General features: G+C 43.7%; 1 protein-coding gene across 3 annotated transcripts in view; it reads right to left on the bottom strand.

The window, feature by feature from the left end:
- FMNL2 (formin like 2) overlaps nt 1–11,886 on the bottom strand; it is a 341,516-nt gene extending 329,630 nt beyond the window's left edge. For all 3 annotated transcript variants that reach the window (XM_023730404.1, XM_023730402.1, XM_023730403.1), the window contains exon 1: nt 11,712–11,886. In XM_023730404.1, the coding sequence (XP_023586172.1) occupies nt 11,712–11,828 (117 nt within the window). In that variant the 5' untranslated portion in view covers nt 11,829–11,886. The remainder of the gene's footprint in view (nt 1–11,711) is intronic.
- Nucleotides 11,887–13,386: the final 1,500 nt, after the last annotated feature.

The raw sequence follows: 13,386 nt of genomic DNA, 5'->3' as shown, positions 1-13,386 counted from the left end.
GGCAAAGCCCTGATTTTCTCTGGCTACTTCAACTGGCCTCCTCCTCTTCTGCTAATTCACAAGTCTTCCCTAAGGAGTCAAGTGAAGAATGATGCCAACTTGTTATCTCTGGATGTTTAGTATTCTTGGGCAACAGCTAGAATCAAGTGATATGGGGAGATACCAAGATGAGCAAGAATCTATGACAAAGCATCATTTCAACACAAAGGCAAGTTATGTGCAATTAACAGTCAGCCCAGTATGGCCAGTTAGATTGGTTGTTGGAGCAGCTACTCAATTTCCAATCCTGTTTCAGTGGGCACCATTTTTATCAAGTCGGTCAGTCATTATCTGCTAAGAGCCTTCTCTGGACCAAGCACTGAGCTAGATAAGCAAAAGCTGCCAGGACCTGTAAGATATGATCCTTGCCTTCAAGGAGCCCACAATGTGAACTGGGAGATAAACAAGGACACACACAAGTGGCTAAGAATGTGATGAGTGACTACAAAGCCACCCATAAAAGCATCCCCTCATTTTACAATCACACCTCACACAGGGTAATATTCAATCAAATGCCTCATGAGTAAGACAGATAATTCATACTATAGAGATTAAAGAAAGGAGAGTTGTTTTTCCCATCTCCCTCAAGCTGCTGTGGGCCTGTAAGGGGACTTGGGAGAGGGAGAATTTGAGAAGAGTCTTGAAGACTGGACATAATTTCAATAAGCAGAGAAGCAAAGGGAGCACGTTCTATGCAGGGGAACCACTGTAAGAAAAGATTTAAAGTTGGGAAAATGAGGTTCAGTTCTGGGGACAGGAGTAAAGCAAACTCCAAGTCAGGGCCCTGTAATGAAACTGAAGAGGAGGCGTTCTGGGCTGGGCTGTTGATGGCCTTGATGAGAAAGCTGGGGAGGGATACAGACGTCAGTGAGAAGAGTAGGAAGGTAACCCATTAACAAGAAACACAGCCAAAGAGCAGGGCTGGGAACCAATTCCTTCGCCCTGCGGACTGAAACCCTGCTGAGAATCTGCATTTCTAACAAGTTTCCAAGTGATGCTAATGCTGCTGGTTTGGGACCAAGTCTGAGAACAACTAGTAGAGCAGTGGCTCTCAAAATTTATTATATGTAAGAATCACCAGGGGAACCTTGTTAAAATGTAGATTATGATTCAGTATATCTGGGGTGGAAATGCAAATTCCCAGCAGGGGTTCTCACCTAAACAAGCCAGTCTGAAGCCCTGCCAAAGAGTCCCTAAAATGGGATCTAATGGGCTGTGATGGGAAAATTTAACCAGATTGAAACTCACAAACTTATACCTTTCAATATGGAGTCCCTGGGTGGCACAAACGGTTAAGCACTCGACTACCAACTGAAGGGTTGGCAGTTCGAACCCACCCTGAGGCACCTGGCAAGACAGGCATGGCGATCAACTTCCAAAAGGTCACAGCCTTGAAAACCCTACAGAGGAGTTCTACTCTACACATATGAGATCACCAAAAGTCTGGATCAACGCAACTGCAACTACCAAGAACTATAACCACTTTCAATATTCAAGAGTTATCAAGAAAGATGAAAACAGCTAAAGGCTTGAGAGGGAATACAGACAACATCTATCTATGAGTGTTTAATTCCAAGTATTGAAGCCCAAATTGCAAATGCTCGTTTTCACTGCGGAAATCCATCCCTGTTCATGTTTTACTCTAGAAACACAAATCAAAATGTCCCCTTCTGAGTATTATGAAAAAGAGGAATACTACACACACACACACACAAAAAAAAAATACCATTAGGGTTACCAATGGTGAGACAACTAAAAGCAACAGAAAGACGCTGTAATATCAATATTTACTAATGGTTAAGCCTACTTGGACTGAGGAAATATCTCAAAGGAAGTGGTGGAAACCTCACAGCTAAAGTCATTTAGAATTAGACCACAAGTCCAACCCTGTGGCCTACTTTCTTACAGTAAATCTGACCACTCCGAAAGTAAATTCAGGTGAGCGACAGTGGCTCAGGAGGCAAGGCGCCAAGTCTAACCACATTTTAAAAGTTAAAAAAAAAAAACAATAACATCAAGGATGAAACTCTGATTCCTGATCTGGGAGCTAGTTACAACGATGTGTTCAGTTTGTGAAAATTAATCAAGCTGTGAATGTATTACATGGGCCCCTTTTTATCTATATTCTCCTTCGATAAACAATTTTTTTTAAAGGATCATTAGGACAGAGCATTCCAAAGAACAACAACAACGGAAATATTTTTCTAATTTCTCCATTATCGATACAAAAATTAGAGGAAACCAACCTTGGAATTTCTGATAATTGGTGAAATAAAATATAGATAATGTTTAAAAAACCACTCCAGTTAAGTGAGGACTAAGCCAAAACCAAAAACCCGTTGGTTGCCATCAAGTTGATTCCGACTCATAGCGACCCTATAGGACAAAGTAGAACTGCCCCATAGGGTTTCCAAGGAGTGGCTGGTGAATTCGAACTGCTGACCTTCTGGTTAGCAGCCGGAGCTCTTAACCACTGCACCACCAGGGTTCAAATTGAGGACTAAATCAAAACCAAAAACCAAACCCATTGCTGTGTGAGGACTATCCCATTGCCATTGAGTCAATTCTGACTCATAGCATTCCTATAGGACAGAGTAGAACCGCCCCATAGGGTTTCCAAGGAGCAGCTAGTGGATTCGAACTGCTGACCTTTTGGTTAACAGCCAAAAGCTTAACCACTGTGCCACCAGAACTAGGACCTGGTAAATTCCCAGATAATCCAGAGATTTCTAAACTAAACAAATGTTTTCCAAAAGCCAACCCTGAGACTCAGAACATTTACTGTGAAAGGACACTGGAAAGGCTGAACACTGACAAGCTGAATGGCTCCACAAACACTGGAGACCACGCAGTTCTAAATGGACTCTCCCGGTTCACATCTGGATGGCCTGAGTAGTTGGCAGTAGAATAAGAATTTTGTGATAAGGCCCAGGGAATCACCAATTCCAAGTTTATGGCACCCTGCTCCCAAGACATTGACACTGCAATAACATCCTAGATTCACCAGGCAGAAGTCCTCAGGAATAAAGAATCCAGATTAGTCTAGATACTAGGCTAGATACCCTACCATCACTAAAAAGGGAAAGTTTCCTTGGGAGAACCACAAAAGAGACTATATTGGGGATTGAAATAGCTGGAATTGAAGCTAACCTATAAAACTATTCACCTGATTCATCACCTCTGAATTTAGGTCCCCAACGTTCAGAAATAAGACATCTGGAGGTACTTAACTCACTGGGCAAACTGAGTTGTCATGGTGCAAATCTAATCTCGTTACATCCAACTTTTCCTGCCATTAGTTATCATAATGTTTCCCTATTTTATATCAAAAATAATAGTAACATGCACTGAGGGCAGATGAAATTATTTTCACTTTGCCTGCCACTGTAAAATAGTCATCTTCTTTACCTTCCCTACCAAAATAAAACCCATCAGCCTTTAACATTGCCCAGCAAATCCATACCTTCTCTCATCCTGTTCCCAATTACTACAAAGTTTTATCTGGTTATAAACTAACTACCCACATTTTCTTGAAAGGTTTATTGAAGTTTCTAGATGAAAAGGAGACAATAATGGCTTCTATTCTCACAGCTCCAAAAAACCACATACACTGTCCTCAACCTCCAAACCACTAATGCTAAAAGATTATGTAAGATAAATTTCTATTTGCTGATGTTATAACTGATAAAGAAATGACTAGAGTCTTCCTTGGAGAACAATCAGCTCATTCTTCACCTAGCATTCTATTTATCTTTCTATTCTCAAAGCTAATTGCTCATATAAGCTTGCCAATTTGCCTTGTTTATAGGATTCTTAATAAATGAGTGTTGTTTACATTTTACAAGTGTATTTGAATTTCACTCCAGGAAGCCAAGCTCATCAAGTCTCTGTAAGTGGTAAAACCAGAGATCAAAGCAAAAGGCCTGCACTGAACCAACAAACAATTAGACTTGCGAATGGAGAGGCCTGAACAAAAATACAATTGATTTATTGACTACTCCAGAAGCACACCTCATCGTTAGCTACAATATATAGAAGAATTTTCTCTGCAATTTTCATTTGATTATTTGATGTTCATTCCTTAAACAGTTAAATGAATCTCTTTACCGTTCAACATACTGTGTTCCATTTCTTCTATATTTCTCATCTGGTTGCTTTTGGTTGAATCAAATATTTTTAATTTTTTTTCTTTTAACTCTTCTCAACTTTGCCTAATTCCTCCAAATTTTCTCTTGCCTATTAAACAATTCCTTCTCTACTCTCATCTACTTTTCTCACTCTGGTTTTAGGAGCTGATGAGAAAGAAAAGGGAGGGGAAAGCACTCCTCCATCACAGTGGTTCTCAATCTTGGTTGCATATTAGAACTTCCTAGGGAGCTTTTAAAAATTCTGATGCTCAGGTCACATCCAGACAAATTCATCAGAATCTCTGGCAGTGGGAACCAAGCCTCCTTTTTTTCCAAGCTCCCCAGATGACATCAGTGTGCAACCAAGTTTGAAAACCTCTGCTTTAGACTATCAATCCCTTCATCATTCTGCCTTAAATAAGTAAGGTGATCTGCCAAACTTCGATGGACAACAAGGAAAAGAAGTCAGGTTCCTGAGCAAATCCTCAAACCAAGACTGGACTTAAGACAGGTGAAATGTCAGATATCGTCAGGCACCATCAATCACATCTTAGCGCCCCAGCACCAGGCACGTGGCCAAAAACGAGAACTATTTGACACCTTTCCTAAGGCCAACAAGTCTTTTTGATAAACTAGGCCAGAGGCATCATCTACTGCACAGAAGTCAGTCAAGTGAGATTACCCCTGGAGATAGCAGGGTCTAAACACCTCAAGGCTTTCAGCATCTGAGGCAATGGATACGTGGGCTTATAAATGCAACAAACCTTCTTTAGCAAAGAAAAGAGTGGACTAAAGTTGCACGTGAAATAAGAGTCACTAAAGTCGTTACAGGGTGCACAAGAACACTGAAGATGTGATCAGGCAAACAGCCTTGGTATGTCCTAGAAACTGCAGAAAGTTTGTGATAAGGCGGCTACCCGTGAGCTCTGAAGCTACTGGTCATGTTTTTTGTTTTTTAAGAGTGTGGAAAGAAAGAGGGGGTTCTGGAGAGAATGGGAAACTGAGGAGGGGAAAGAAGATCACCCTGCATTGTGAATATCTGTAAAAACCCATCGCCATCGAGTCGATTCTGACTCACAGCAACCCTATAGATCAGAGGAGAACTGCCCTATAGGGTTTCCAAGGAGCAGCTGGTAGACTCAAACTGCCAACCTTTTGTTCAACAGCCAAGCTCTTAACCACTGTGCCACCAGGACTCTGCAGTATGAACAGACATCATTTTAAAGGGAGGAGGAGAGATGAGATAACGCTCCAGTGTTGAAGGAGGTGAGTGCTAAGAAGAAACCGTTATCAACCCAAAGCCTGGAGATACACTTCTTGTGAGGAGAAAATCTGACATTCCCTGCTAACTAATGGGGCGGGGGGGTTATAACCAAGGACAGAGTCTCACCAAAGAGCCACTCTACAAGAGAGGATCTGCCAAACAGCTGAACAGGTTGTAACCCACCTTCCCTCCTAAGTTCTTACAGTTTGGTCTTTTATATGGAGTCACTGTTTTGTTCCGGAGAGGACTCCAGGTACTAGTGCCAAACAGGGACAATCGTGGAATCAGTACTTTGGCAGCCACTTTTATTACATCTATTACTTGCTACAATTTTGAGAACCAGGGAGTCCATTTCACCTTTTCCTTTTCCCCCAGCCCTAAGTATGAGAAGCATAGTTTATTAGGACCAAGCCCTTCAGACAACAGTTTTTTACAAAATCTAATCAATTTCCAGAACATGAGCCTATACTTTATTTTTTACCTCCCTGGGCTCAAAAGGGGCTTACCTGGAGATACTTCCCAACCTCTCAGGTACTGTAAGTCTGTGTCTAGAACCTGCAGGTGGCAGACTCACCTCAAGGAGGACATCTTTCAAGCTAAAGACGTGGTCGCTATAGGTTGGAGTGAGGAAAAACCTTCCAATCTCCAGCATTTTTCACACACCTTCTGTTTGAACAATTCTACTGCAGAACTCACTACCCTTTCTGACAAGGCAAATTCCACCTTTTTGACAACTCTAAATGTTAGAATATTCTTTCTTACGCTTATGTAACTTTCATTCACTGACCCTGGGGAATTCTACTCTCCAGACCACACAGATCATAGCTACACCATTTTCTACACAAAATCTCTTCAAAGTTTGAAGTCGACTAATGGACTACAATATATTCTGGACGCTTTACACTTCAAGTGCCATCATTTTATTTAATCCTCAAGACTATCCTAATAATTGGGTCAAATATCATTTGAGGAAAAACAAGAGCCAGAAGACTTTAATTTTCCCAAGCTGTTGCAGAAGATATGATTCCAGAAATGAGGTCTCCTGCCTCCCAGGCCAATCATCTTTGCTAAATGAGAGGCCACAGGTAAAAATAATTCTTATCATTTAAGGATTTAAGGGCATACAGACTTTTTCTTCCCCAGATTTCATCAGTTTACACTTGCTGCCTGTCTCTCACTGGAGCTAAACATTTGCATTCAGAGAATTTCATTTGATCACTGTCCATCCTAAATACCCCAGTATATTTTTAAGGCTTTTACTGGTATTAGGGGGAAAAAAACATACCTTGATAATAATGATAAGCACATATTCCCACTCTGGAGAATAAAACAGCTCTACCCAGGATGAGACAGTAATGGTTCACATTCAATCCCTCTTCTCAACCTCCTTTCCCTCAGCACTGAAGAAAGGCTGTGAGAAAACAAATTAGCACACATCTGATGGCCTAACTACACTCCTACCACCCATCTGCTAAACAAACTTCATAGCAAGCACTCTCCTTGGAAGTGGTTGAAAGCAAACAGCATTTTGCAGTGGGAAATAAACTTAAATGTTAAAACTTGACCTTCCTTGTCCCTTTCATAAGTAATTACATTTGGCGTGTATGCATTTCAATGACAGGCTGTCTCTTTCCTGATTTGGAAAACCTAAACTTCCCAACCAAGGTATTTTGAGTCTGTCTTTAAAGAAAAAACTGAATTTTAGACCCATTCAATATTTAACTCCATGCACAATGAACATGGAAAAATGTTTGATATCCAAAGGGAAACATCAAATGCACTTTACTTTAGTCACCGAGCAACCATAACTTTTAAGAAATTTCTGCCAACGGTACAGTTTGAAGTGTGTTTACCAGATATAGGAATTTTGTTTTTTAATATCACTTTTACTGTTAGTCCTCCCCCTCCCCCCCTTACTAGCTCTAAAGCCTAGGGATGGGAAGGCGGGAGCAGAGATCCAAATCTAGGTTAAACTCCAAGCTTGGTTATTATAGAGACATTATGACTTCAGGCATTTAAGGAAACTGTATTTCCTCTTCTATAATGCTGCTATGGGAGAAAGATGTGGCATTCTGCTTCTGTAAAGATCACAGCCTTGGAAACCCTATGGGGCAGGTCTACTCGGTCCTATAGGGTCCCTATGAGTTGGAATCCACTCAGTGGCAATGGGTTGGTTTTGGGATAATGCTGCTGATAACTGGATTAAATAAGAACATGTCAGAAGTGTCCAGCATAGGGTCTGACTCACAGTAGGTACTCAAAAAATGTTCCCACTTCCTCCTCAAACAAAATGACTACATTCAACCCCAGGGCAAGAATAGAAACTGAAAAGGAAACTGACTCAGTTTAATCGGATACCAAAGCAGTTCCCAGCATCAAACATGAGATAATACTGCCCTAAACCATTACTTCCTAATCTGTTGTTTTAAATCTATTAGCAGAGCTGCTTGATATCTGATATGGCACAGAGATACAGCAGCTAAAACAGAGGACTTAAAATTATCCTTTCCTCTGAAATTCAAGGAAAGAATTGCTTAGGACAGCTCCTACACAAAGGCATTGGTGGACTTACATTTTAAGTTGCAAACAGTAACTGCAAGCCAAAAATTAGTGAACAATATTATAAAGTATCTAAAGTAGAAAGAGGTATTCTTGAAAAAAGAAATCAGTTGTTCACCACACCCAACAAGAATCACCTCGATAGCATCGTCTTTGAAAATAAAGGACAATATACAGATATACATATACATACACATACACATACATGTGTTGTTGTGTGCCGTCGAGTCAATTCCAACTCACAGACTCTACAGGACAGAGCAGAACTGCCCCATAGGGCTTCCTAGGATGAAATCTTTATGAGAGCAGATTGCCAGGTCTTCTCTCCTGTGGAGGGGCTGGTGGGTTCCAATCACCAACTTTTTGGTTAGCAGCAAAGCACTTAACCATTGGACCACCAGATCTTCTTATACATACACCCATACACACACATATCTCCAACAATTAGAAATGTTTAATAAATATAATGGAGAGCCACACGAAAAATTTCAGGCTAATGATGTTACCTGTAAAATACATACACCCTAAAGAAACAAAGATTGAATTAGACGTCTGAGTATATAACGCACAAAACATTTCCAATGAAGACAGTAACAAAAATATCACACACGTGTATACATACACATATACACACACATCACCTTATAAACTTTACCTGAAAGGTAAGTACAAGATGTCAAATGGTTCACTGTGTACATGGAGGTAGTAATCTTTTCTCTTAAATATATGTTTTATAACTATTATTACAATAATGCTGAAGACAACTTCGGGGTTGGGGGAAGGGAATGACTCCTTCTCCTTAGGAACATTAAGTTCCTAAGGTTTGGATCCAACTTTTACTAGTCATTACTTACAGGAAGCTAGTAGCGCAAATCTCTAATTTTAAAATCTCATTTTTTTCCTATTAAAAAATTATTACTTTTAAAAGTTTAACCCTACACTGATCTTAATTCAGTAGTCTTTTATGTTCTCCTCTCTTTTTTCCCCTTTCTCATTGATACCAACTAATTTTTACAAGTTAACCCTTGCACACTGATGGAGGGCACAGCCCTTGAGTAGGTTGGTCCTCTTTTCTAAGGCTTTCATTTTAATTTTTATTTACTCTTTCCTAAGGCTTTAACTATTCTAGAGCTTGGGGGTTGGGATGACTTGTTTTCCATTCTGGAAATTATTTATTAATTACTGGTGTAAGCCATGCTTTCAAGGAAATGCTTATAACTTTCCTGTACGTATTACTACTTAGTTTTCCTCCTGAAACACATATGTAATCTTTATTATGGAAGAATACAAAACTAGCATCAACGATACCAACAGGACTCCCACTGTCTATGGGTAGAGAATTCCTCCATATACTAACAAAGCTGGCATCAAAAACTTGTACTTTCAGCTTATCTCCTGAATTAAATGGTTTGAGTTGATTTCTTAAGTACTTCATGAAGAAAAGCAACGTTAAGAGCATCATATGTATGGCATTAGGAAAAAAAATGAGTACAAGAGAAACTGCCCTAACTTCCTAGTTCTATCAGCCTGTAGATATAATTCAGGAGGATTTCCTTTTAACACCTGTTGCGGGTTTGCAAAGAGCAAGAAGAGTTGATTAGGCAGAGTAAATCAAAACACACGCCAAGGGTCCCTAGCAAGAAGGGCCCCAAGCCAAGACTCTCCCAAAAGCTTTATCTCTATTCATAAAAGGTCAGCCTGTTTTTTGTTTGTTTGCAGGGCTTTTTTTTTTTAAGATTTAAAGTAGTGTAAACACACTCAGCAACTACGTGTGATGCACAGTAGAGTAAAAGTAGCCACAGCAAACCAGCACCACTCTAAGGAACGTGGGATGTACGATCATAAATGCCTACACACTAAATTGGTGCCTGCTAGACTTAACAGTACTACAAACCTACCATGTTAACATCATGACATTTTTCTAAAGATTAATTCATACCGTGTGTAATCAATCAACAGAGTAACTGAAAGCTCATGCAAAGTGACTTTCCTAGTGAAGCAGAACTTAATTGCATCATTATTATCATTATTGCTGCTACTGCGCTGGTTTCCCTGTGTCACTGGTCCTTTCACTACCATCATTCACTCACACACACAGAGCCAGGAGGTAAGAACCATATGCCTGGTAGACAGAGGATTTTGAACAAAAATGTTTGTCTCTGGGAAGACAGGTCAAGAATGCACCCAGGATGCCTTGAGAAGTAACTAAGCCTATGCTGTTTCATTGCAGAGTGCCCCATCTTGCACAAAGGTGGGAGCAGCTGTGGACCATCACAGAAGATGCAAAGTAAGACAGGCAACCTCATCTATCTCCCCAACTGCCACACAGACCAGACGGAGTTTCCCGGTGATGTGACAACGCTTGTGGCCTCTGTTCTCCCAAAGAACACAAAGCTAACCTGTCTTCCAGAACATCATTCCCCATACCAAACCAGCCCTTTTTAAAGACCTGAAGAAAGACAATTTAAATGTCCCAATCTGTGCTTCAACCTCAGAAAACCAGTTTTTGATCTTGTTCAACGACTCAGGTTCTTTTCCAAAGTGATGAGGTTTCCTGTCAAAAAAAAAAAAAAAAAAAACAGGCAGCGCAAAATGTTGGCTGCCTTGAGCACAAGTTTCTTTTGCTGCCTAGTCTTCTGGAGTGTTTGTAGGTAACCAGCTAAGAAAAAGGAAAGCTAGGGAAATGTACAAGTGCGAGGAATAGGAAAGCATCCAATCTTGCCTATTTCCCTCCTGATATCCCTTAAAACAGGCTAGGGCACTAAAAATCGAAGTCTGGGGACAACTGCAGTACAGACCCCGGCTGGGGCAAGGGGGAGGTCACCACACCCTCTTGAGCTCACAGCACTGACAGGCCCTGGCTGGGAGTGGCCCAGAAACTTAGTTCCAGCAGGAAAGGGAGAAAGAAGGGAGTCTCAAATTTGAGGAGCTGGAAAGCTGAGAGAAACGGAACGCGGGAGGGAGCGGGGGACTTGTCTGGGTGTCTGGGGGAGGGGGTCGCCTGTGGAGTCAGGACAGCTCGCAACACGTCCCCACAAAACTGCACATTTTTGTGGCTTAATATTTAAGACCAAGAGAACGCGCAGAAGCGAAGCTGGATTTCAGATGCCCCGGTCCTCGCTTAGACACTGGGGCGCCGCGCTGCTGCGGGTTTCCTTCTCTTTTCCTTTCGGGGGAGCTTCCCTTAGCAAAGCGGCGGCGACCGTCCTCCAACTTCGCCTTGGCGCACCTCCTGGCGCGGCGCCTGCGGCCGGCCACATGCGCCCATCTGGCGGGGGACCCCGCAGGCCAGGGGCTGGGCGCCCCCGGGACGTTACACAGGAGCTTGGGGTTTGCGGGGATAATTTTTCTTTAAACAAAAAGCTTTTGCAGTTCGCCGTCCCCGCCTCCCGGGCCCACGCCACCTTCCCTTCACACCCACGCTGCACCTCCCCGGCACACGCGCTGCGAGGTGCCTCTCTAGCCAGACAATGGGTTCGGGGCTGGCTGGGCAGCCCTCCCGAGCCCCCAGTTCCATCCTGGGACCCCGAGAGGGCAGAGGGGGGCCCGAGAAGGGGAGAAAGGAGTGAGGCGGGAGAGGCCACAATGGGGAAGGTAGGAGCCTCTTCCGTCGGACTGGAGGCTAGTTCCAAGGACTGGGAGAAAGGGAGAGGGCGGGGGTCAGCTGCGCCGCCCGGCCGGGGATCCCGGGTCTCCGCACCCCTCTGCCGCCGCGCACTCACCAGCACGATGGCAAATCGCTCCTCCAGTTCACCTGGCTCGGGCATTGGCAGCTTCAAAGGCACGCTGTGCGCCCTAAAATCGGTCTGCTGCGAATCCATGCTCCCCGCGTTGCCCATGTTGGCGGCGGGCCGGGGGCTGCTCCGGGCCCCTTGCGTCCGCGTCGGCAATCAGAACAGCTCCTGGCGGCAGGCTCCTGCCCGCTAGCGCGACCTGCCCGGCTGCCCGCCCTCCTCCGCGCCCCGGCGAGTGTGCAGCGCGCGCCGCTCCCTAGCAGCGCTCGGAGCCAAGCCGCCCCCCGGCCTCTCTCATGCTCCCCGCCGCGCCAGCACAGCCCCGGCCTCTTTTCCTCGGGAGGGGTCGTCAGGGCGCCGGGCGCCTATCTGCATGTTGCTCCACTTGCACACTGCCCCCTGCCAGCGATCGCGGCGAGCAGGCGCGTGGTCCCTCCTACTCGGTCAGTCGCTGGGGCCGCGGCCGCCGCTGACACTCGCAGCCCCCGGCCAGCGACCACAACGCTCGCTCGGCGAGCACCTCGAGCAGACAAATGCAGCTCCGCGCTCCCGGACACAATGCCCCCTCTTGCCGGCCCCCGCCCCCGGTCCGGCTCCTCCCACTCGCCCCGCGGACTGCCGGGACGGGTAGTTTCAGCTCAAAGTGTCCTCACGCAGAAACCACGCCCGCTCCTACGGGCCAGGCTGGATTGGAATCGCTTCCAGCAAAGGCTTCTAGAGATATGAGTTTATGTCACTTTTTTGATAATCCCTCCCTCCAGCAGCAGAAATAACTACACCGTCTACATCGTATATGACACTTAGTGGGCATGTCTGCCAAGTGAATGAATGAATGCAATCAATGAGTGAATTTATGCATTCTGGTTTAAATTTCGGAAGAATGTTACTGTTCAAAAGAATCTAGTTCAACAGGGGACCTCAAAGGTATTAGCAATGTCCTATTTCATAAAGCGGGAGGTGGGCCTGTGGGAGCTTGTTTTATTGTTCTTTCTTGCTTATGTATGTTATATATTCTTTTGTGCGATTGAAATATTTTAAAAATATACATTTATGTATGTTTGTGTATCTAGATAGGTAGATAATGATGAGACCCTTGGGGTTGGATGAGAAGGATTCAATTCAATTCAAAACACCTGTCAAACAGCTGTTGTGTATGAGTTACTGTGTTCCTTTAGTGGAAAGAAGAAAGAGGGCTGGTTGCCTGTACTCTATAATACTTAATAATCTTGTGGAGGAGAAAATTTACACAAACAACCATTTTTCCAGAGTCAAGCAATGGTATGACAATGGATGTAAAAACAGAGTGCTTTGGGAGGCTTTGGAGGTGATCTTTGGAGGTTGCTGCAGCTCTCCTAAGTCCTCAACAGCGGTCTTGTGCCAGGTGCTTTGCAGAGAAGATTGGGCCCAACCTTGTCCTCTGGGGTTTGTTCAGACTAACAAGTACCAATTCAGAAGCAGTGGAAATACAGAGAAACAGTCTTATAAGCAACTTTAGCCAGCTGCTCATGTTGTAAATTTCAAGGGCATCCACTTGGTTGACTTATGGCTGAACTCTTGCCATTAGTCCTTTTTTGGCTGAAAGTGGCATTTCTTAATCCTGATTGTGTATCAGATTCACTTGGAGAGTTTTGGTTAAAACTACACACACCTTGGGCCCTACCTA

Source organism: Trichechus manatus, unplaced genomic scaffold (assembly GCF_000243295.1).
Source record: "Trichechus manatus latirostris isolate Lorelei unplaced genomic scaffold, TriManLat1.0 scaffold00036, whole genome shotgun sequence".
Taxonomy (NCBI): Eukaryota; Metazoa; Chordata; class Mammalia; order Sirenia; family Trichechidae; genus Trichechus; species Trichechus manatus.
This window is presented reverse-complemented; position numbering and strand designations above follow the sequence as displayed.